Source organism: Aegilops tauschii, chromosome 5 (assembly GCF_002575655.3).
Source record: "Aegilops tauschii subsp. strangulata cultivar AL8/78 chromosome 5, Aet v6.0, whole genome shotgun sequence".
NCBI classification, from domain to species: domain Eukaryota; kingdom Viridiplantae; phylum Streptophyta; class Magnoliopsida; order Poales; family Poaceae; genus Aegilops; species Aegilops tauschii.
Genome location: NC_053039.3, coordinates 88955253 through 88979591, shown reverse-complemented (window position 1 = coordinate 88979591; position 24339 = coordinate 88955253). Strand labels below are relative to the sequence as shown.

Sequence of the window (24339 nt, the reverse complement as noted above, 5' to 3'; positions counted from 1 at the left end):
AACGTCACAACGTAACTGGGTGACTATAAAGGTGCACTACGGGTATCTCCGAAAGTGTCTGTTGGGTTGGCACGGATCGAGACTGGGATTTGTCACTCCGTGTGACGGAGAGGTATCTCTGGGCCCACTCGGTAATGCATCATCATAATGAGCTCTATGTGACTAAGGCGTTAGTCACGGGATCATGCATTGCGGTACGAGTAAAGAGACTTGCCGGAAACGAGATTGAACAAGGTATTGGGATACCGACGATCGAATCTCGGGCAAGTAACATACCGATTGACAAAGGGAATTGCATATGGGATTGATTGAATCCTCGACATCGTGGTTCATCCGATGGGATCATCATGGAACATGTGGGAGCCAACATGGGTATCCAGATCCCGCTGTTGGTTATTGACCGAAGAGGCGTCTCGGTCATGTCTGCATGTCTCCCGAACCCGTAGGGTCTACACACTTAAGGTTCGGTGACGCTAGGGTTGTAGAGATATGAATATGCGGAAACCCGAAAGTTGTTCGGAGTCCCGGATGAGATCCCGGACGTCACGAGGAGTTCCGGAATGGTACGGAGGTGAAGAATTATATATAGGAAGTCATGTTTCGGCCACCGGGAAAGTTTCGGGGGTTATCGGTATTGTACCGGGACCACCGAAAGGGTCCCGGGGGTCCACCGGGTGGGGCCACCTATCCCGGAGGGCCCCGTGGGCTGAAGTGGGAAGGGAACCAGCCCCTAGTGGGCTGGGCGCCCCCCCATGGGCCTCCCCCCTGCGCCTAGGGTTGGAAACCCTAGGGTGGGGGGCGCCCCACTTGCCTTGGGGGGCAAGGCACCCCCCTGGCCGCCGCCCCCCCACCAGATGGGTTCTGGCCGGCGCCCCCCTCCCAGGGGGCCTATATAAAGGGGGGGAGGGAGGGCAGTAGTATTACAACCTTGGGCGCCTCCCTCTCCCCCTGCTACACCTCTCCCTCTCGCAGAAGCTCGGCGAAGCCCTGCCGAGACCCGCTACATCCACCACCACGCCGTCGTGCTGCTGGATCTTCATCAACCTCTCCTTGCCCCTTGCTGGATCAAGAAGGAGGAGACGTCGCTGCACCGTACGTGTGTTGAACGCGGAGGTGCCGTCCGTGCGGCACTCGGTCATCGGTGATTTGAATCACGGCGAGTACGACTCCGTCATCCACGTTCATTGGAACGCTTCCGCTCGCGATCTACAAGGGTATGTAGATGCACTCCTTTTCCCTTGTTGCTAGTATACTCCATAGATGCATCTTGGTGAGCGTAGGAAAGTTTTAAAATTATGCTACGATTCCCAACAATTGCATGCGGACATGAAGAAGATGGCAAGTTTTACTTCCGTTTGCTCAACTTGTTGATTCATTCATTCAATCAATGTTGGTCTACACATTATATGTAGCCCGCACGCGCCGCCGTGGTGTACCACAGGTCAGAGGGACGGCCATTTACGTGCACACACTGTTGGATGAAGCTGCAGGGGAAGTATGTGTGTGAGGATATGATCCGTTCATGAAAAACTTGTTGGACATCCGAGATCTAGTCAAATTTGAGACCTTGTTGTAATAGACTTAATTTGGATGCTACGTGTGGATGATTTGTGCTATTTTCTATCCAAACTTTAATATCGACTGGTTTGAATGAATTTCGTCTACTATGTTAAAATGTAGTTTGAAATGTATGCGGCTAGCGTTGGATGTCTGGCTCCCGCATCCGTGTCCACATCCCACCCTATCCGCGGATGGATGCGGGAAGTTTTTTGGGTTGCCGTTCGAGATGCCCTCAGGTCTCGGTCTCAGACTCTCGGGTCATTTATTTTTTCACGCGTGGGGGTGCGGGGTGTATATTAGTACAAATACAAATCCACTTCATATTTTTATGTCTAACTTTAATATTTAATTTACCAATAAAATATTAGCCATATGCCATAAAAAGTATGTCATTGGATGCACATTTTTTAAACCCACTCATATATTAATTAATTTAAAACGTTCGTACAATCATCTGTTACAACTTTAGCCACACAGGACGGAACACTATTAAGAAGCACGTCATGAGATCTATTATCAGAACTGAACTTCACAATCTCGTGTGCCACCCTATTGGCCCTACTGTTAATCTTGGATATCTTGCAATTTATCATCATCCTGAAAATACTCAATGCTTCCATCTTTAGATCAACTAGAGGAGACCTGTCTAGAAGATCATTTTCAAGAAAAGATGCCACAAAAGAACAATCGATTTCTAAAATGATGGATTTGTGGAGAATAATACCAATGTATGGCCCCGCAAAGGTCGCTTCAAGTTTCCTTTCATCCACACTATTGCACACTCCAATATAATCCCATGACGAAATGATAACTTCTCCAATATGGTTCCTGGCCACCACATCCACACTCGTAACACTCATGGCCTCCACATAACTTGCGTCAACATTAATCTTAATGAACTCCGTAGCAAGAGGCTGCCAAGTCACAAAATTCTATTGCACATCATTAGTAAAATTTAAACCATCCACCATTGGATGCACATCTCAAAGAACTTTTCGGTAATAGTTTATGTTTTGTGACATATAATCCTTGTTTTGTTGACACGAAAACGAAGTTGCCTTGTATACAAAAATGGAGGAAGTACTAGTTTATGATACTTCCCACTATAACCTGCCTCACTCACTCCCCTTTATCTATGCCATTTAGGTTACAATCTTTTTTCTTTTCTTTTTTGAATTGCCATCGGGATGGAAAGGCCCCCCATCTATATATTTCATTAGAAAAAGATTAATCCAGTTTATAAGGAATAGCAAATCTAGAACAGGCCAAAAAACACACAAACAACAAAACAAAAACAACAACAACAACAACAACAACAACAACAACAACAACAACAACAACAACAACAACAATACATAATAAGAGAGAAATAGGTGCCCATGACACGACATAGCCCAACAATCATTTTATTCCGGTTAAAAATTTAACTGAAGAGGTGAACCAACCTGTGGTTGGATGGTTAGGTGGACAGTGGTATCCCCAACTCACCAGGGTTCAAGTCGGCGACGCACGTTCAGTGGAAGGAGATGTTCCGTCGACTACGAGGCGCTTATGGTGACTTCATAAAATCTCAAAATGATATGTCGGCTCAGTCTCTCGAAGGTGCTCATAGAGGTAGTGTACGCATGTGTGTGTTCATAGGGGTAAGTGTATGCACGTGTATATGAGCGCTTCCGTCTGTACTATGTTAAAAACCCTTAATTGAAGCTTTGGAAAGTAAATATTTTGAAAAGAAAAAAAGAATCATTACATTACATTCAAGCTAAATTGTAAAAAACCACTCACAATTCACAAAACCCATTTCCAGGAGAGACCCACACAAGATGCATATGATTCAGAAAACCAGCGCAAACCGATGGACACCACACGTCTACATCCGAGCGACACAGCCGTGACGCCTGCCGACAAAGCCTCTGATGGCCTCGATGAGCTCCGCGATGTGGGCCGCCGTCTCCTCGTCGGCCGGCTCGGGGGCGCCCTGGTTTAGGTAGAACATGTGGCCCACACCGGGGCTCAGCGCCACCTCCACATCCTTCCCAGCGCGTCGCATGACGTTGCAATACTCAACCTGCCGGTCACGCATCGTGTCCAAGGTCGCGACACTCACCAGAAGCGGCGGCATGGCCAGAACTGCCGCCGCCGCGTCGTCCCGGACGGGCCAAATGTAGGGGTGGTCTCGGGTGGCGCCTTTGGGGAGTGCCAGCGCCAGGAGCCTGTCCGCCAGCTTGTAGTCCACGTACGGGTCCAGTTGCACGTCGGCCGACTCGGACCGGCTTGGAGTGGACCGGGAGAAACCCGGGTTTAGCAGAATGGCTCCGGCGAGCCGGACCGAGCCCCAGTAGCCCGGCTCCGCCGAGTTGAACCCGGCGGCAACATGGTGCACCAGGTTGGCTCCATTGCTATCACCTATCAGGAACACGCGTGAAAAGTCGGCCACCGCCTTGAGCTTGCCCACCGGGTCGGACGTCGGCTCTAGGACCGGTTCAGCTAGCAGCCCGGGCTGAGCGAGCGACCTCAGCCAGTCAATGGCGGCAAAGCCGGCGGCTAGGGCCGCTGGGAGCGGGTGCTCCGGAGCAAGGGGGAGGGTTATGGACACGATACCGGCGATGGGGATGGAGGCGGCGAGACGGGCGTAGAAGCAATGGTACAGCGACCAGGTAGGGTCGGTCAGACAGAACACGCCGGCGTGGAAGTGGAGGAGGACCGGAAGACGGCGACCAGCCAAAGGAGCCGCCTCCGGGAGGTAGAGACGGAGAGGCGGGTTGGCCCGGATGTCGTGCACCGTTACACCGTTGCGCGGCACATCGTACGGCGCAATGATGGTTGCTAGTTGGCTTGCCTCCGGGGGAGGTGGAGACCGCTCGACGGTGCCGTCGTCGTAGACCTTGATCCAACCCCCGATGTCCTCCACTAGTTTCTTGCAGCAGGCAGTGTCTGCCATTCTCTAGTGAATTTTGGTACGTGTGCGTGTAGTTTCTTGCAGCAGGCAGTGTCGCTTGATGGGATGATAACCACTGCTTACGAAGCCTTATATAGAGTTTCCAAGGGTTAGTTAGTTAGCTAAATAATAAATAAATAATGTTCTTGCTGGGGGCGAGGGGTATTCCTTTTATTGTACTCTAGTTTAGTTGTGTCTTGTCATTGTTGACATTACTCTTTCTTGTCTCTATGTTAAGTAAAATAACATCCTGGTTCTGACAAAATACTTTTGGTTGCTGCCGTCCGTGCTGAAATTAATTTCCAAGGTTGATTTATTAAGATGTGAGAAATGTCAGATACAAGGGATTGGTGCACACGATTGACTAGCATAATCTGGTAGTGTTGCTCCTTCCACGTTCTCCATAGAGTAATTATACACGCTACATTACACATTCATCCAGAAGGTATATTCCATTCCATCATATTTTCATTAGCGAAGTCTATACTTTGTCCTTTTAGCTACATTTTCTTCTTCTGAATTGGTAGTGTAATGATAGCTATATCGAGCCGGTATATGACAGTATTCATTTAACTGTTTTCGAACATAAGTTTTTCTTTGTGAAAAGGTGAAGAATCGGGCTTCTGTGTCGGCTGATGCACACAATCATCTTTATTTTGAAGTTTGATACCATTCTTACAGTGCATGCTGGAGTCCCGCCTAGGCTGCGACGGACGCGGACGGTGGCCTCGGCTCTCGAGGGGAATGCATGGGCAAGAGATCTAGGACCTGATCTACAAATTGACACCATAAGGGAGTACCTCAGCCTCTGGACGAGAATCAGTGAGATCACGTTACAGGAGGACATGCCGGATGTGTTCAGATGGTCCTGGGAGCGAGGCGGTGAGTTCTCAGTCCGATCGGCATATGCACCGAAATTTGCGGGCTGGACGATCGTGCCCACGGCGGACTTCTCGTGGAAATCAAGGGCTCCGTTGCAGTGCCGTTTTTTCTCGTGGCTTGCTCTCTGCAATAGGTGCCGGACGTCAGATAGGCTTGCTCGACGAGGACTCCCGCATCATGACTCATGTCCTTTTTGCAACCAGGAGGAGGAGACTATAAACCACCTTTTGCTCACCTGCGTGTTCTCTAGAGAGGTGTGGCTACATATTTGCATTGCCCTGGACTTCCCGGCATGGGCGCCGTGCCTGACTGACACGCTACCAATTTGGTGCCAAAGTAGAGAGAAGCAGGGCCTAAGTATGAGAACCACCAGGGCAATTATCCTACTTGGCCTCTGGGAGCTCTGGAAGCATAGAAACGCGGTGGTTTTTGATGGTGTAACTCCGGAGATTGCGGTTTATCTGTCGTGTGGTGTGCGAAGGGCAGGCCTGGTGGAGCGCAGGGCTTATCAAAGGTAGTGTCGAGGATTTCTTCCGTAGGTTGAGTACGTGGAGCAGTCGTGAGTAGTCTCCTGTAGGAGTGTGAGTGACCGAGAAGGGTCATTAGTTGTGGAGGTGTTGCGTTTGCATGCAATTTGTAATTGTAACACCCGTGGAGGGTTCTTTATGCCCTTTCTCCTGCTTTTATATAGATGATACGCATGCTATGCATATTCCAGACAAAAAAGATACCATTCTTACAAAATAGTCAGAAAAAATCCAGGGCACAACAAAACACAAAATAAGAATACATGACACAACATTTAACTCTTCCCAAACAAAATGTGTGGCGCAACATTCATCATGCATTTACTTAATCTTTTTCGATAAACGGTGTATTTTAATGACTTGGTGTAGTAGTGACGTAGCGATACAATCAACATGAGTACATACCCGGCCAGAAAATGGCAAAGGGCGAGGACATTGGGACTGTTCATGTCGCTCGGAAATTTATGGTGACTGGAACTTCTTCTTTTCCTATCCTGGTAACGACGTTGATCCAACGACGCTGATCCTATAATTTCTACATGATTTTTCACAACAGAAATATTCAGCCATTCTATAATTTCACATGGTATTAGAGCGGTTTGTCCAACGACGTCGATCCTAGGACCTTTCACCACTTGTGCAGCGCGCCGCCTCTAAGGAAATTAATCTCCTCTTCCAGGGGTGCGGCACCCGATCATCAAAGATGAGATCGGTTCATTTAGATTAGTTTAGATCAATATCTTGATTTTTTTTCCCCGAAATTTCTTCTTTAGCCAAATAAAATCCGGCGATCTCCAACCCGGCAGCCGGAGGGCGATGGAATGGCGCCATGGGCGCTAGCTCCTTCCTCTGCAGCACGCGGGTGACACCGGCATCAACCTACGATTCTAGGTCCGGGCGCATCACCGAGCTACTCGACATCAACATCCGTCGGCTGCCGGGTGCAGCGATGATCCCGTCGGAAGCGCGCATGGACGGGCGAGGAAGATCAGATCTGCATATGCAAGCATCACCGATCCACGCGCTGGCCGCTGGCCCCGCCATGGAGCAGTACGACGATCACCATCACGACTTCAGGGGCGCCATGGCACCCATGGAGCAGTACAACGTATGGCCAGCAGCCCATCACCACATGCACGAGCGGATGCGCATGCATCAACACCAGCTGATCTAAATCAAGCCCGTCCGGCCTTCATCGACCTGCGTGAGCGCGTCTGTGCCACAGCCAGCCACGATCCGATCGAACCGTCGACGAGCCAGCCGCAAGCAACTCCGAGCACACGTCAGCACCGGACTGCAGTGAGAGGCTACGTTGCACGACGCGTCGTTCTCGGATTACGGGAGGGTACTTCACCGGCATCATCAGCCACCGGCGCACCGACTACACCGTCTCCCACGCAATATTCGAGCCATGTCCACGAGCCGCTACAGCGAACATTACGTCTACACTGCAACGAGCGATCTGCACCGACCCGTACCGATTCCGCGACCCACTACTTCACCAAGCGGACATCGACATCGGCCCATCGCATCAACATCGACTTCTTGGGCAAGATACGGCATCGACACTTCTTCGCCGCGAGGGACATGTTCAAGCGACGCATCATCGTCGACACGGCGTTACAATGCCAAGGCCGACATTTCATCAAGGACTTCATCAGCGTGGTCTTCATCACCAACCTTGTCAACACACCATTGCCACCTCGCTCATAAAATGGACACCTAGCGTTCTCTAACCGAATTTTTTGTAAGATGCGACCTTGACGACGCTAATGACCGCGTCACGACGGCGACATCGACCGCGTCATCCACGACGACACAACTGCACCGGCACATCGTCACCACAGTGACGACCCTGCACGGCCACACGGTTCTGGCAAAACCGATGTGTGCTCGATGGGTTTCCTCCGGTCCTGGCAAAACCGGCGGACTCGTCGCTGACGGCACCCTCTGACATCCACAAGGAGCATCATCCACGACTGCAGCTCCATCATCTGTACATAATGCATTTTTTTTGCTCCTCTGGCTTTGTGTGGCCTCATCATCCACGACGACGCACCATCGACCACGGCTACATCACCATGATCGACTACCTCGACATCGACATTAATGGCTTGGTCTACAGCGACTCATCGGTAACAACTCCAGTCAACAGCGTCCGCGTCATCACTAGCGTCCACGCCACTCCCGTTATGAATGCGGTAGGGAATAGAGGAGAGACAGGGAAAGCACCAGAAGGGGACACAGTCACCGCACTAAGTGTTGACCCATCAGAGACACAATTGATGATGGCGCAGCGGAGAAGACGATAGAAGCACAAGACTTCAAATTCAGTCACAATCGTCCGCTTCACTCCCGCTACGACTGAGGGGAATGTTAGAAGTATAGTGTGTTTAAGATAGAGATAGAATATGTTTAAATCATGTACAACTTGCCCTCTACTCCAAGTCTCCCTCCCTCACATGTACTCCTATATATACCTGTACAAGTATCAGATCAATACAATATACTACAACAAAAATATTCAGCCATCCTATAATTTCCATAGGCTCCATCAAAACGGGTCCTGATCCTGAATGTGTTCTGGAAGTGAGACAAGAAGCTCAAGTTCAGTCATACTGCTTCGCTTCACAGGAGATGGACGTTCCAGATCGCTTTGTCCATTTGTTATTGTAACGATTACTGTTCCATTTCACTCGCTTGCCGGTAAAACCAACCGCCTACTCTCAAAGTTAGTACTCCCTCTGTTTTTTTAGTTTGCATATAAGATTTGGTCAAAGTCAAATCTTATAAAATTTGACTAGCTTTGTAGGAAAAGATATCAACATCCACACTATGAAATCAATAATGATGCATGATGAAATTAATTTTCATAACATATAACTTTAGTATTGTAGATGTTAATATTTTTTCTATAATGTTAGTCAAACTTTACAAAGTTCGACTTTGACCAAATCTTATATGCGGACTAAAAAGAAACGGAGAGAGTATAAAGTTGGGTCATCTATTTTGGAACGGAGGGAGTAGTATCTTATTATTCTCCAAGTTTGCCAAGAGGCTACAAACATATACTGTACACCATAGTTCCCTATAAATCCGGATCCAAGCCTTAATTTCCCGTTTGATCTCTCAATTCATCCGATCGTTAGGCTATAGATCCACTCGGGCCTGGCACCATGGTCGCCGTAGCCGAGACCCTGTTGTCCGCCCCGCCTAGCACTGCCGCCTGCATCACAGTCAGCGGAGCTGTAACCTCCAGGCGATGCTTCATTCACAGCAGCCGCCGGGAGAGACTTCGTTGGTGGTTTGTCGGGGGCGGGGCGAGATATCTCCGATCCGGTTTATCCGGGCCGGATCGGGAGGTTCCTTTTTTGCCAACCCCCTTTTGGATCCTTCTGAATCAGCAGGCGACGTAAAACTGTTGATCCTGCTATCAAAACCCAAAACCAGATTTGCTACATCTCACCTGATCACCCTACGCGATCACATGTGCGCCCTAGATTCAAGCATTGCTTCACGATGCCATGCCATGCAAGGCGCTCCCACGCTTTTAGCGCGGCGGAGGAAAGGGCCGCGACGGAGAAGTTGCCATGCGACGACGACGACTAACACACATGTAGTACCACTTTGGATCAAATGCAACCCAAAACCAGATTTTATTTCTATATAGACACCAAAAACCAACCAAACAATACACTAACTTTGAGGGTGATCATCATCCTTGTCAGGTGGACCACACGAATTCAGCAGCAGCGAGACCCCGATCGAAGAAAGAAAAAGGGAAGAATGCCAAGGCGGCCTACGAGACCGAGTGCCTGGTGTTCCGTGAATGCGTGGACTTGGTCTCAGCCTCGAGGTTGACGGAGCCGGGGCTCTCCGACGTGTCGGAGCCGGCGCTGTTCTCACCGCTGCTCGCCTTGCCGGACCACAGCTTGCTCAGCATCTTCCTCGGCATCTGCAGCGGCCCCTTGGCAGTCGCCTTGCCGCCGTTCCCTCCGCTCTTGTTGTTGCCCAGGCCGCTCATGGACCGGAACGAGCTGGTGTCGCCGGACGCCGGCGCCCCGCCGCCCCACTGGTCGTCCTCGGTCGTCGTCGCCGTCGTGGCAGCCGACCTGGAGCTGCCATACGAGTTGCCGTTCTCTCTGGGGAGTAGAGAGCGCAGGGCAGGGGACGGGTGGTGATCAGACGCTGCCGCCTCGGCAGAGGCCGATGCTCGGAGCTGCTCGAAGAAGAGGACCTGCACGACCAGGCGCAGGGGGAGGCGCTCGTTCTGCACGGCGTGCGAGCTCGCCTCGGCGGTCAGCTTCTTGCAGTCCATGAGCCCGCACAGCCTCTTCTTCTCGCTCTTGGTCATGCTCGGATGCTCCTGCACATGACACATTATTTCAGTTCAAAGTTCTGATTGAGCTCCAACAAACAAACACATGAACATGAACATGATCCAATCATATAAGTAGTCCGTAAATGGGCAAGTATGTAGGTACGTACCTTGAGATACATGTCAATGGCGCGGTAGAGCCCATCGTGGGTGGGCCGAGCGGCGAGGGGCGCCATTTCAGTGATGGCGATGAACTTTTGAAGAGGGAGGTTGGGGTCTTTGGCGATCTCGGCCAGATACCCGTCGACCAGCCTCACCAAAGCGAGCTCCGACTCGCCGCCGCAGACCGAAGAGGCCGGGTAGCTCTCACCGTCCTCCAATGCTTCTTCATCGCCGTTGCACTGCACCATGAACTCCTCCAGTATCGACGACACCAGGTCAACATTGTACAGAGCGTTCTCGTCGGAGCTCGCCGGTATCAGAAGATCAGAGACCGAAGCTCTGTCCAGCTGCGAGCCGATCCTCTTTACCAGGTCGCCGCGCAAGGCCTCGTCTGACCCCAGCAAGCACGCCGCTCTCACCAGCTTGAGCAGGAAGCCGCAGGAGACCGAGGCTCTCTCAGGTGGCAGCAGAGAAATGATGGTCTCGAGAGCCGCACGGTGCCGTGTGCAGTCAAGCCCGTTGCTCGCAGCACTGTCCAAGGTGCCGAACAGCCTTCGGTACGCGTAGGCTCGCAGCGCCTCTCCCACCACCTCGCCGGCGGTCCTCCCCTTGGCCTTGATGGCCAGGATCACCTTCTTGTACAAGCCCATCTCGAGGTCGCAGATGTCCTCCACCCACCAATCTCTGGGCACCGTCAGCTGCTTCCTCACACCGTTCCAGTGCGAGTCGGGGTCGCTCTCGGACGGCAGCTTCTTCCGGTTGTAGGTGTACGACCAGTTGACCTCCGACGGGTCGATGGAAGCCTTGGCCGCAATGGAATCCACGCAGTGGTTGATCACCTTCAGGTTCTCTGACCAGGGAAGGAGTGACTTTGTTGTTTGCAGCACGATGATGGAGTCCTTCCAGGTGCGGAATATGCTTGAGGAGAGGAACACATCAATCTTGTAGATGAGGTTCCCTTTGTCGATAGTCTCGAACATTTCGAGAAACTCGGCCGCGCAGCGGGCTGCGAGGACGTTGTACGCGTTCAGCGTGACGGTCATGCCATAGCAGAACTTTGCACAGATTTCAAATGCTGAAGGTCCACCGGGGATGTCAGAAATGTCTACTTCATCATTGCCTTCCTCGTCTGTGGAAGCAACCAACGTTTGCAAGCGGGAACTCTTGGACAAAAGTGGGAACTGCACGCAATTTGAACAATAATGTCAGTACTATTTAACCAAGGACAAAATTGCAATGGATATGGATCAGCTGTCACTAACTCTACTGGATTATATGTCAAAAACTCATGCGAAAAGCTTTAACTTCAACCAATGTAAGGGGTCATAAAACAGTATATGCTAAAAATGATATCACATATACTCCATCTCCCTCTAATTGACATATAAAAATGTATAATCAAAAGGACTTGAAAGTGCACATTTGAAGCAAAAATAGTGTGACGGGACATTTGAACGCTTGATCAAAAAGAAAAGTGAAATTGTACCTTGTGAAGATAAAACTTGACATCTCCAACAGTGATAACAATATCCGTCGCCAGTTCAGTTGCCACAAACCTACAAAAGACATTCCAACATTACCATCATATAAATGTAGTGCAAACTGAGACACGACATGACATGGAAGTGTACAGCATACAAGACGAACATATAATGTTGTAAAAAGATTAAAAATTTATTGATGAAGTTAGAATAAATATGCTCAGTATTTAAAGTGTTTGCATGTATATTTGTAATGAAACCTTTGACATCATCATAGGCAAACATCATTCGTATATTTTCAAAACATGAGCATCTTGAAGATTTTCTGATACTGAAGTGTGTCAATGATTTGTCAAATTGAGTATCCAGTAACTTTAAGACAAATAGATATGTTGCGCGATGAAGTCTCATGCAAATCTACATCATAAATAGTAATGGAGTTAATAATAATGAGAATGAATGATAAACTAATTCATAGGTTGTCTTAGGACCATGTTGGTTCAGAGAACTGGGACCACAATAATTGCGAGGAAAAATGATCACACACGGCGGAGGAAAAAAACACGTGTTTGGAGAAAAGAATGAGACATAAAGCAAAGATCCCTAGAATCTGATCTATAACATGAAATGACATAACAAATTCATCCACCCGCTGAGAGTAAGAAAAGGAATGACAGAGTGATAGCATAAATAAAGTACCAAGGGCAAAGATATAAAGTGAAGAAAGCAAATTCATGAAAGGTAGCCATGTGTATATGACAGGTATAACTAATCAGACTACTAAGTGGTCCAAGGAAAATGATCTGACAACAAATGGAACTTCATTTTCAAAATGGACCACGCCACCACCAACCCATGAACACTGAACATGCTAGAAGAAATAGATATGAGGAAATTGGCACATGCTCTGAATCTGAAGTATACAGAAAACTTAAGAAGACATGCCATTGGCAAAGAATCAGAGAAGATGTATCTGTAAAGGAGATCAATTGTATCGAGAGCCTTTTGAGCGCGATCATGAAAAGCCACTGCTTAACACAAACAGCACTCCCTTTCACACATAACTTTTTGGTCCAATCATTGTCAAATGAACAATAATAATAGTACACACTTCACTGCAAATGTTTTTTTGAACTGCAAATAATAATAGAAACTTCAAGAGTTACTATCTTGCAGTAGATGATTTTGAAGTTCACTAACAAGGTAACAATCACAACTCAGCATAGATTACAGAAAAAAAACATGAAGTTAAGTTGGTTTCTGTCGCGTTAAAACTTTTAATTAGATAGTAGTTTTTGGTATCTTTGTCCCAAGGTCTGTAGTTTTTGTTTTGAATCATACACTTTTTTAGAACATGTACCTGTTATGTTTGTATTTAATAATATTAATAATAGAAAACAGGGCTATCTCAAATTAACTCATGTACACGTAGAAGAGAAGTAGATCCCTGCTACCTTTGGCCAAATAGAGAACTAAGGATGGCAGTAAAGGTTAATCAGGAATATGGACGTACAGCCACTTTTATGTACACAAACGGATCAACTACAACTCATGGACTACAGACTGAAAATAGAAGCTAGACCACAAGTGATCAAATCAGTAGAAAAAATAAAAAACCAGATTGAGAACTGAAACAATATGCATTAGTTCACCTGATATTCCCCTCTGTCTGAAAGACATCTGGCTTTGCTCCAAGCTTCATATACTTCATCTTCACACAACTGAGAGTCACCTGAATCCCCTCTCTGTTTTCTCCTTGTCTCCAATCCAATCACCACAGATCAGAACCAAGAAGCACCAAGTGACAAGATCCCTAAGCTATAAAGCTGTAAAGATCTAGGTCTTGGTGTTCCCCTTGCTCATGGCATTGCCAAGGCCAAAGAAACCAATTAAGTAGGATATCTCTCCCTCTAGATTGGCAAACTATTTCAACAAATCTTGTGGAGCTCTGGGTCCAAGAAAGCACAATGCCAGGAATCCAAGAACTCCTCCAAAGCTGGATCACACAAGCAGCACCTGCAAAGCAGCACGGGGCAGCACCTTGGGGTGAGGGGACAGCGGGAATAATTGGTGAGGCAAGGAGGGATGGGGTGTAGGGAGACCATGGGAACAAGCGCTAGTGAGGCTGGAATCTTATCAGGTTGCAGTGGAGAAACCCACATGAATGGGCACCGGAAAAATAAAACCAAAGTTGGACTTTTTAAAGGAATTTGCACATGAAGGCAGTCAATCGGAGAATAAATAAAGAAGCGCAGAACGGTCCTGTGCAAACCGTTGCTTTTGCTGTACCAAAAAATAAGATGGGGAGAAACAGAAAACACACACACACACTGTAAATTCAAGAAAATGGCGAGAATATGAACTGCATATAGAGCTGAAAATATACAACAACTGCACGATAAAGCTGGATTTTGTTTGAAGCAAAGGCTGAATACACTGGGAAAGTTAGAGAGGCGCACAAAATCATCAATGCAAGATTCACATTCCAAGAGGAAAACTGCATACAGAAACGGGAGCGAAGGGGATCAAAATGGAGGAGATTACCTTTGGCCAGGGATATCAACAACTCCGCCGAATTTCCTGGGGGAGAGCCGCAAGAACCGCTCCAGGGGAGGCAGAGCGGAAGCGCCCAAGATCGCACAAGCGCACGGACGGAAACGGGAAGAGCAGTCAATCAAGCAGACATCTGTGTGATTCAGGTTCTGTGTGTGTTCCCGGGACAAGACTCGCTTTGCGACTACTCCAAAGCAAGGAGTAATGGAGTTAGTTTAGCTTTAAAAGCTAGTGGCGGTGGGGGGTGGCAAATGGCATTGGGTGGGGCCGGAGAATGGACTGTTCTGCCCCCAGAGATCACTGCTCCCTCGTCTCCGCCGCATGCTGGGGAAAACAATTTTCTTTACTTTAGTTTTGAGTAAAATTAATTATGCTTTTACATTTTTTTAATAAAGGACAACAATTTTTATTACTAACTTAAAATGTAGCATAAGGTGATACCTACTCCCTCCGTTCCAAAATAGATGACCCAACTTTGTATTACAAAATTATGCCCTACTTACACATAGCCACGGGGAAGTGTTGTCAGGTTCCGTCTGGAAACGGTGGAGATTGTTTGATGTAGGTTTTCGACCTCGTCCGCTGCTGGGGTAACAGGATGGGGTACTTATCCCTGGCGGTTGTCTTGGGGTGGGTGCCCTACAACTAAAAGGACGCCATCAGTGCTGGTCGGGCGTTGCCTAGACTCACTGCTATTCTCCTGGAGCTCGACGGTGTTGCGGAGTATCCTTCTAAGACTTGCAATGATCTTCGGGTCTCCTGGCTTATCGTGTAGCCTGTCATCCAGCACCGTGGTGGCTTGGAGGCTACGGGCTGGTCTTGGAGTAGGGTGGTGTCCACGGGCTCATCGAAACCTATGCCCACCTCGTGACCTCGGGCTGCGAGGGCATTAGTGGTCGCCCTTGGCTAGCGAAGAGCTCGGCGTCGCCTCTCGTTGTTCATCTTTTCTTGCCACCGTGTCTGCTGCGGGGCAACCGCCATCGTGTTTTTCTGGAACTGTAGTTGGGCGACTAGGGTAGCCTGCCGGAAGGCTTCCATTATCTATGTGATGGGGTCGCTCCTTGGTATGAGAGTGTTGAACAATTGCAGTGCCTCTTCAGTGATGAGGGGCTGCATCATCTGGTCCTAGCGAGGCTAGAAATTCTAATCCCATGGGTTGTGAAGCTCGCCGCACCGGCGCCTAGGATGTTAAATCTGCTTGGGAAGTGACCGGCTGGGGGTGGGGCCGGAGGTGCTGATGGAGCGATGGCCACCGGGTCTGAGGCTGGGAGTGTAAGGTTGGAAGCCCCACATATGTTGTCATGGCTCCGCTAGCGCTGGGTTCGATTGGATCCTTTGGTGCTGAAGAACTTTCAGCAGGTACCGTCATCATGACCTTCCTCGCCATCCGACGTTAAGGCCGGTTGGCTGTTCCCGGCTTCTCAAGTGGGGGTGGGGAGCTCTTTGTCAATTTTTGTGTTTGTGATGGAGATGACGCTGGCCTCGTTGTCCTCCGATCTAAGGGAGAAAAGAGGATAGCCTAGCTGATACCGCAATTGGAGATGTACCCGTCTATGATGCGGTCTTCTGGTATATGGTTGATGAATCAATTGTCGCACACCATGGCGACCAGGTGCGACGTCACGGCGGGCTAAAGAGTCAGTGTGAAGTCGATGCAGCCATCTGACCTTAAGGCCAAGGCTCGAGCCTCAAGTACGGGATGTGTTGGTGCAGGATCGCGCCCTCCGAGTCGGTAGTCGATAGTGAGGACACTGTAGGCCCCGACAAGACGGGTCGGGCGTCCATGTTGAAGCTGGTACGGTCGTGTAGACGCGCCTTCATCTCACACTAGTACGAGGCCCCAACGTTCTATGGACGAAGTAGCCCCCTAAGTCGAAGGTCGATGGAAATGGTTTCATGAACCCTGGTGAGACCACTAATGTGATCTGTTGGAGGGGCAGAGCGCACACGCGGAGTCGCGGTAGTGGTTGATGATGAAAGCCAGAGCACCGAAGAAGATGGTGTGGGTGTGGGAGGTTGGTGGGTTGATGTCGACCAGGCCAGCCCTGCCCATGCCGAAGGTGATGAGGCTTTCTTCGGGCGGAAGACCACCGAAAATGTGAGGAGATCCGTGATACGTCTCCAACGTATCTATAATTTTTGATTGTTCCATGCTATTATAGTATCAATCTCAATGTTTTATATACATTTACAAGCAACTTTATATCATTTTTTGGGACTGACCTACTAACTTAGTGCCCAATGCCAGTTGCCGTTTTTTGCTTGTTTTTTACTTTGTAAAATATCAATACCAAACGAAGTCCAAATTCCACGAAACTTTTTGGAGATTTTTTCTGGCAATAAGAGACCCTGCAAGCTTCGGGAAGGAACAAGAAGATGAAGGATTGGCCCACTAGGCACCAGGGCGCGCCCTGGTACCTAGTGGGGCCCACATGCCTCCGTTTGACCTAGCTTCGCCTCTATAAATTTTCTATTATCGTGAAACCAACAGGGAAGTCCACGAAATGCTTTTTCCACTGCCGCAAGTTCCATAACCACGAGATTCCATCTGGAGGCCTTTTCCGGCACTCTGCCGGAGGGGGATTCGATCATGGAGGGGGCTCTTCATCATCCTTGCTTCTCTCCGATGATGCGTGAGTAGTTTACCACGGGCCTATGGGTCCATAGTTAGTAGCTAGATGTCTTCTCTCTTTTTTATCTTCAATACAGTGTTCTCCCCAGTTTTCTTGGAGATCTATTTGATGTAATGACTTTTTGCAGTGTGTTTGTTGGGATCCGACGAATTGTGAGTTTATGATCAGATCTATCCATGAATATTATTTGAGTTTTCTCTGGACTCTTTTATGCACGATTGTTTAGCCTCGTATTTCTTCTCCGGTTTATTGGTTTGGTTTGGCCAACTAGATTGATTTGTCTTGCCATGGGAAGAGGTGCTTTGTGATGGGTTCGATCTTGCAGTGCTCAATCCTAGTGATAGAAAGGGACATGACACGCATGTATCGTTGCTATTAATGGTAACAAGATGGGATTTATTTCATGCGTGAGTTTATCTTGTCTACATCATGTCATCTTGCTTAAAGCGTTACTCCGTTCTGTCATGAGCTTAATACACTAGATGCACGCTGGATAGCGGTCGATGTGTGGAGTAATAGTAGTAGATGCAGAATCATTTTGGTCTATTTGTCTTGGACGCGATGCCTATATACATGATCATTGCTTTGGATATCATCATAATTATTTGCTTTTCTGTCAATTGCCCAACGGTAAATTGTCTACCCACCGTATGCTATTTTTACGAGAGAAGCCTCTAGTGAAAATTATGCCCTGGCTCTATTCTCTTATCATATATCAAAACCAAAAATACCTCGTTGCAATTTTCTTTTATTTCTTTTATTTTGTATTTTTGTTTGATCTATCTACCAAAAACTATATCGTTTAATCTTGCTCATAACCGTTGAGGGAATGAAAACCCCTCTACGCGTTGGGTTGCAAGTATTTGTTGTGTGTGTGTGCAGGTGTTGTTTACATAGTGTTACTTGGTTCTCCTACTTGATTGATAACTTTGGTTTCATAACTGAGGAAAATACTTCTCTACTGTACTGCACCATCCTCTCCTCTTCGAGGAAATCCTAACACAACTCACAAGTACCAATCCGATCTGGGTTCGGTCCCCGGCCGAAGCAGTCCCTCCGTGACGCTTCAACTGATGGTGCGTGGGACTATCAGTATGCTTGGTAGGGTGGTAAACGTGGCTGGAAGTACCAGAACGGAGATCACACGAGGAGTTTACCCAGGTTCGGGCCCTCTGGGAGAGGGATACCCTACATTCTACTTTTGGTTTGTATTCATGGTGGACTACCTCGTGCGAGGGTTACATGGGTAGATGATGTTGTGACTATGGAGAGTTTGTTCCACAATACTAGTAAATCTGCCAGTGCGTTGCTATGGGTTGTTGTCTGGACCATGTACATACATGGTCAAGAAGCAATGACACCTTCAGCTGTTGTGCTCGTTTGGGAGAATTATGGTCGGATAGGGAGGAGGCTCAGAGGACCGAGTGCCTTTTCTATTACAGCTAGTCATGAATGATGCATCATTGTAAACCTTCATATGTAAATCTTCAAAAGAAACTTCTTGTGTGCTCTCATAAAGCATGAGTATTTCTCTGCATCTATTTGAAATTAATCTATCTTTCAAACTCCATATTATGAATTAGGAGAACGAAACCGGATCAACTCACAAACACAGTGATCGTAAGGAACACTCGCGAGCTTGGTAAGATATATGCCTACCTCTTAAGGGGTGGAACTATTGGCATGGGTTCAAGTGAACCCAACAAAATTTGTTAGTATATTCCGTATCAAATCACGGTAGCTTTAAGACTAAGGAAAGAACTGAACCCATTGTTCGGAAAGAAGGAATACACATAATTCAGATGATTTTAGGCACAAAAACAACTAAGTTCTGGAACATGTAAACATAAAATGAGGTAGTTGACCACACTTGCATTGGCATGCGGTCTCTATATGAAGGCAGACCTTTATTGCTGAAATATGTTGCAGATCCTGAGTTACTATGGTTATATATTTTTCGACACAATGGGTCAACAACACACAATATTAATTCCTTATTTCCAGTATAAAACCTTAATTGCACAACACAGGATCTGACATGTAGTACTAACAATATTCACAATTACCGGCTTACATTTGTTTTTGATTGAGTTGCACAAGGCCAACCAGAAACATGAAAGCACAATCCACACCATCACCTCTTATAATCAGCAATCCATACAAAATGTGTGTCCTGGCAAGCTCCAAAGACTCTTTTTTAATTGTTTCGATTGCTTACCACACGTGTCACATGATCACAAGCTCCAAAGTCTTCATATTTGGTGAAGGACACAAACAGCACCAAACCCAACTTCAGAGGAAGAAACATGACCAAACCTAATGGTGCATGTACATTGTAAATTGAAACAAGTGCTCCCGCGATGCGCCCCACGCCCGCGTCACGGGGGATCCAGATCCGCCGCCGGTGAGCAGCTCTCCCCCGTCCCCTCCTCCTCCTCGCCGCTGCCGGGGGGCGTCTACCGGGTGAAGCCCGTGCAACGCTGGCAGCGGCGGGGCCTCTCACCTCCCTCCCTTGGTCGGGATCCCGGCGGCGCTGCTCAGCCGCCCGCGGGGGAGCTGGATCCGACGAGCTTTCCGGCGGCTGGGACGTGCGGATCCTGAAGCGGTTGTGCTGGGAAGCGGCAGTGCGGCTACGCAGAAGTGGCGGTGGGGGCCAGGTTGAGCGAGGTCGATCTGGTCCCCTTGGGGCTGCGGGTGTCGCTGGTGGCGACGGCCATGGTCGGAGAGGGTGCTGCTCCCACGTTAGGGGTGGCGCTGGCGTTGCGGTGCGCTAGTCTTGGCCGTGCCGGGCGGCGAGGAGGTGGAGGCCATGGATCTCGATTTGAAGTTGGAGGATTTCACCGGCTTCTTGTCCTCCTCGACCGGCCGAGATGTGGACGTCCTTCTGGCGTCCTATTCGGTGGCGGGTGATAACCCACAAGTGTAGGGGATCGCAACAGTTTTCGAGGGTAGAGTATTCAACCCAAATTTATTGATTCGACACAAGGGGAGCCAAAGAATATTCCCAAGTATTAGCAGCTGAGTTGTCAATTCAACCACACCTAAAAGACTTAATATCAGCAACAAAGTATTTAGTAGCAAGTAGTATGGAAGTAGCGGTAACGGTGGCAAAAGTAACAATAGTAGTTTCGTAGCAATTGTAACAGTAGCAACGGAAAAGTAACTTAGCAAAGATCAATATGAAATGAGCTCGTAGGCAATGGATCAATGATGGATAATTATGTCGGATGGCATTCATCATGCAACGGTTATAACATAGGGTCACACAGAACTAGCTCCAATTCATCAATATAATGTAGGCATGTATTCCGAATATAGTCATACGTGCTTATGGAAAAGAACTTGCATGACATCTTTTGTCCTACCCTCCCGTGGCAGCGGGGTCCTATTGAAAACTAAGGGATATTAAGGCCTCCTTTTAATAGAGTACCGGACCAAAGCATTAGCACTTGGTGAATACATGAACTCCTCAAACTACGGTCATCACCGGGAGTGGTCCCGACTATTGTCACTCCGGGGTTGCTGGATCATAACACGTAGTAGGTGACTATAACTTGCACGATAGGATCAAGAACACAAATATATTCATGAAAACATAATAGGTTCAGATCTGAAATCATGGCACTCGGGCCCTAGTGACAAGCATTAAGCATAGGAAAGTCATAGCAACATAATTCTTAGAACATAGTGGATACTAGGGATCAAACCCTAACAAAACTAACTCGATTACATGGTAAATCTCATCCAACCCATCACTGTCCAGCAAGCCTACTATGGGATTACTCACGCACGGCGGTGAGCATCATGAAATTGGTGATGGAGGATGGTTGATGATGACGATGGCGACGTATTCCCCTCTCCGGAGCCCCGAACGGACTCCAGATCTGCCCTCCCGAGGAAGAACACGGCTTGGCGGCGGCTCCGTATTGTAAAACGTGATGCATCCTTCTCTCTGATTTTTTCTCCCCGAACGTGAATATATGGAGTTGGAGTTGAGGTCGGTGGAGGTCCAGGGAGCCCACAAGGACGGATGGCACGCCCTAGGGGGTGGGCGCGCCCCCACCCTTGTGGCCAGGGTGTGGGCCCCCTTCACTTGATTCTTTTGCCAATATTTTTTATTAATTCCAAAAATCATCTCCGTAAAGTTTCAGGTCATTCTGAGAACTTCTATTTCTGCACAAAACTAACACCATGACAATTCTGCTGAAAACAGCGTCAGTCCGGGTTAGTTCCATTCAAATCATGCAAGTTAGAGTCCAAAACAAGGGCAAAAGAGTTTGGAAAAGTAGATACGATGGAGACGTATCAACTCCCTCAAGCTTAACCCATTGCTTGTCCTCAAGCAATTCAGTTGACAAACTGAAAGTGATAAAGAAAAACTTTTACAAACTCTATTTGATCTTGCTGTTGCAAATATGTAAAGCCAGCATTCAAGTTTTCAGCATAGATTATGAACTAACCATATTCACAATAACATTTAGGTCTCACATTTACTCATATCAATGGCATAATCAATTAGCGAAAAATAATAATAAATCTCGGATGACAGCACTTTCTCAAAACAATCATGATATGATATTGTAGGATCAAAAGTATGTCTAGAGGGGGGTGATTAGACTACTTGACCAAATAAAAATCTAGCCTTTTCCCAATTTTAAGTCTTGCAGATTTTAGCAACTTAGCACAAGTCAAGTAAACAACCTACACATGCAAGTCTAAGAGTATAGCAACGGAATTAAAACATTGCACATGAAGGTAAAGGGAGGAGTTTGGAGGGAGCAAACGCAATGTAGACACGGAGATTTTTGGCGTGGTTCCGATAGGTGGTGCTATCGTACATTCATGTTGATGGAGACTTCAACCCACGAAGGGTAACAGTTGCGCGAGTCCACGGAGGGCTCCATCCACTAAGGGTCCACGAAGAAGCAACCTTGTCTATCCCACCATGGCCATCGCCCACGAAGGACTTGCCTCACTAGGGTAGATCTTCACGAAGTAGGCGATCTCCTTGCCCGTACAAACTCCTTGGTTCAACTCCACAATCTTGACGGAGGCTCCCAAGTGACACCTAACCAATCTAGGAGACACCACACTCCAAAAGGTAATAGATGGTGTGTTGATGATGAACTCCTTGCTCTTGTGCTTCAAATGATAGTCTCCCCAACACTCAACTCTCTCTCACAGATTTGGATTTTGTGGAAAGATGATTTGAGTGGAAAGCAAGTTGGAGAAGGATAGAGATCAAGATTCATATGGTTGGAATGGAATATCTTGACCTCAACACATGAGTAGGTGGTTCTCTCTCAGAAAATGTATGATGGAAGTGTAGGCATGTTCTGATGGCTCTCTCCACGAATGAAGAGTGGGTGGAGGGGTATATATAGCCTCCACACAAAATCTAACCGTTACACACAAATCACCAAACTCGATGGGACCGAATAATGAAACTCGGTCAGTCCGATTTAGTTCAAAATGTGAACGTTAGGCTTTTCGGTGGGACCGACATGTCAACTCGGTGGGACTGATTTCATTAGGGTTAGGGCATAACGTAAACTCGGCGAGACCGATTTTGCTAACAAGCTAATAGAGTTGGTCAGGTAAACTCGGTGGGACTGATTCGCTCATCTCGGTGAGACCGAAATGTTACGAAAGGGAAACAGAGAGTTTGCATTGCGAACTCGGTGGGACCGATCGCTCATCTCGGTTGGACCAAAATGTTACGAAGGGAAATAGAGAGTTTGCAATCCCATCTCGGTGAGACCGAGATCCCTATCGGTAAGACCGAAGTGACTAGGGTTTTGTGGCAGTGGCTATGTCAACTGAACTCGCTGGGGCCAGATAGAAAGTTTCGGTGGGGCCGAGTTTGACTTTTGGTTTGGGACATATGTGGATATGAGAAAGTGGTTGAGGGTTTTGGAGCATATCACTAAGCATTTTGAGCAAGCAAGCCATTAAGCAACACCTCATCCCCTTTTAATAGTATTGGTTTTTCCTATGGACTCAATGTGATCTTGGATCACTAAAAGTAAAATGTAGAGTCTTGATCTTTAGAGCTTGAGCCAATCTTTTGTCCTTAGCATTTTGAGGCGTCCACATTCCTAATCCATGCCATGCCAATCATTGAGCTTTCCTGAAATATTTATCTTGAAATAGCATTAGCTCAATGAGCTATATGTTGTTAATAATTACCAAAACCACCCAGGGATAGTTGCACTTTCAATCTCCCCCTTTTTGGTAATTGATGATAACATATAGATCAAAGCTTCGACAAATGATGATAAAATTGAAATACATCATCGCTTTGAGAAGTATGTGATAATAAAGAGCTCCCCCTAAATTTGTGCATTATTTAAGATTTGCATTTGAATGCAAATGCACAATCGATTAGGATCATGGGTCACTCTTTCATGTCACATACATCTTGGTGGAGCGCTCAAAATGATAGAAAATTAAAAGCATGCACTCATCACCAAGCAAAGTGAATGATCATATAAAAGATATAAGAGATAATATCATCCAAGCAAGCATTAAAATAGCATATGATCAAACACATGATCAAACAAGTATCTCACGCAGACATAGAGTATCAACCAAGCACACAAAAAGTTCAACCAAAAGCAAGAGAGACAAAGAAGCAAAACACTATCTCTCGAAGCCTATGATCTATACATTTCTCCCCCTTTGGCAACAAGTTACAAAAAAGTTCAAAAATGCATAGTGCTATGCGTCTCTCAGGCTTGGTCTTCGGGAGGTGGTGTAGAGAGAACTCCAAGGATGAAGGCATATGTTGATGTAGTTGGAGCTGGTGGAGTGGCTGCTGGAGGTGGCACTGAAGCTACAACTGCTGGTGCTGACGCTGTAGCTCTAGTATCTGGTACTAGCACTGCAGCAGACCTCTGACCTCTAGGCACTCGCTGAAAAGCATCAGTAGTTGCCTTCCCTCTCCTATCTTCTGCTTCCTCCTGGAGCTGCTCAACTGCTGTTTGGATCTCAGTTACCTTTAGGTCAAGATTATAAAATTTTGTCTCTATGATCCTCTCCAAGCTCTCCTGATTCTGAGTCAGGGTGGCCAATCCCTTCTCAATCCTCAAAGTAGATTGGATTAGATATGCCAGCTGATCTTGCTTGCTCTTCAGGAAAACTTTAGATGCTTCCTCAACACTAGGCATCTTGGCAGCTTTCTCTGCCTTAGCTTTAGCTCTCTTCTCTTGTGCTTGAGCTAATGAAGGTTCATCCTCATTCATCACAACTTTGTTGTCTTCAAATTCAGGATATAGAGGTAGAT

The 24339-nt window shown here is 47.5% G+C and overlaps 2 protein-coding genes across 2 annotated transcripts; both read right to left on the bottom strand.

Moving 5' to 3' along the window:
- Positions 1-1982: 1982 nt before the first annotated feature.
- Positions 1983-4772, bottom strand: LOC109735258 (probable carboxylesterase 17). The gene has a single exon (XM_020294463.2). It carries the CDS (start codon positions 4499-4501, stop codon positions 3431-3433), a length of 1071 nt encoding a protein of 356 aa, XP_020150052.1. The 5' UTR covers positions 4502-4772; the 3' UTR covers positions 1983-3430.
- Positions 4773-9544: 4772 nt separating this feature from the next.
- LOC109735260 (phototropic-responsive NPH3 family protein NPY4) lies at positions 9545-14651 on the bottom strand. The gene is made up of 5 exons (XM_020294464.4): positions 14413-14651; positions 13521-13884; positions 11874-11943; positions 10396-11568; positions 9545-10273 (listed from the first exon to the last, which is right to left on the bottom strand). Exons 2-5 carry the CDS (start codon positions 13577-13579, stop codon positions 9707-9709), a joined length of 1869 nt encoding a protein of 622 aa, XP_020150053.1. The 5' UTR covers positions 13580-13884; positions 14413-14651; the 3' UTR covers positions 9545-9706.
- Positions 14652-24339: the final 9688 nt, after the last annotated feature.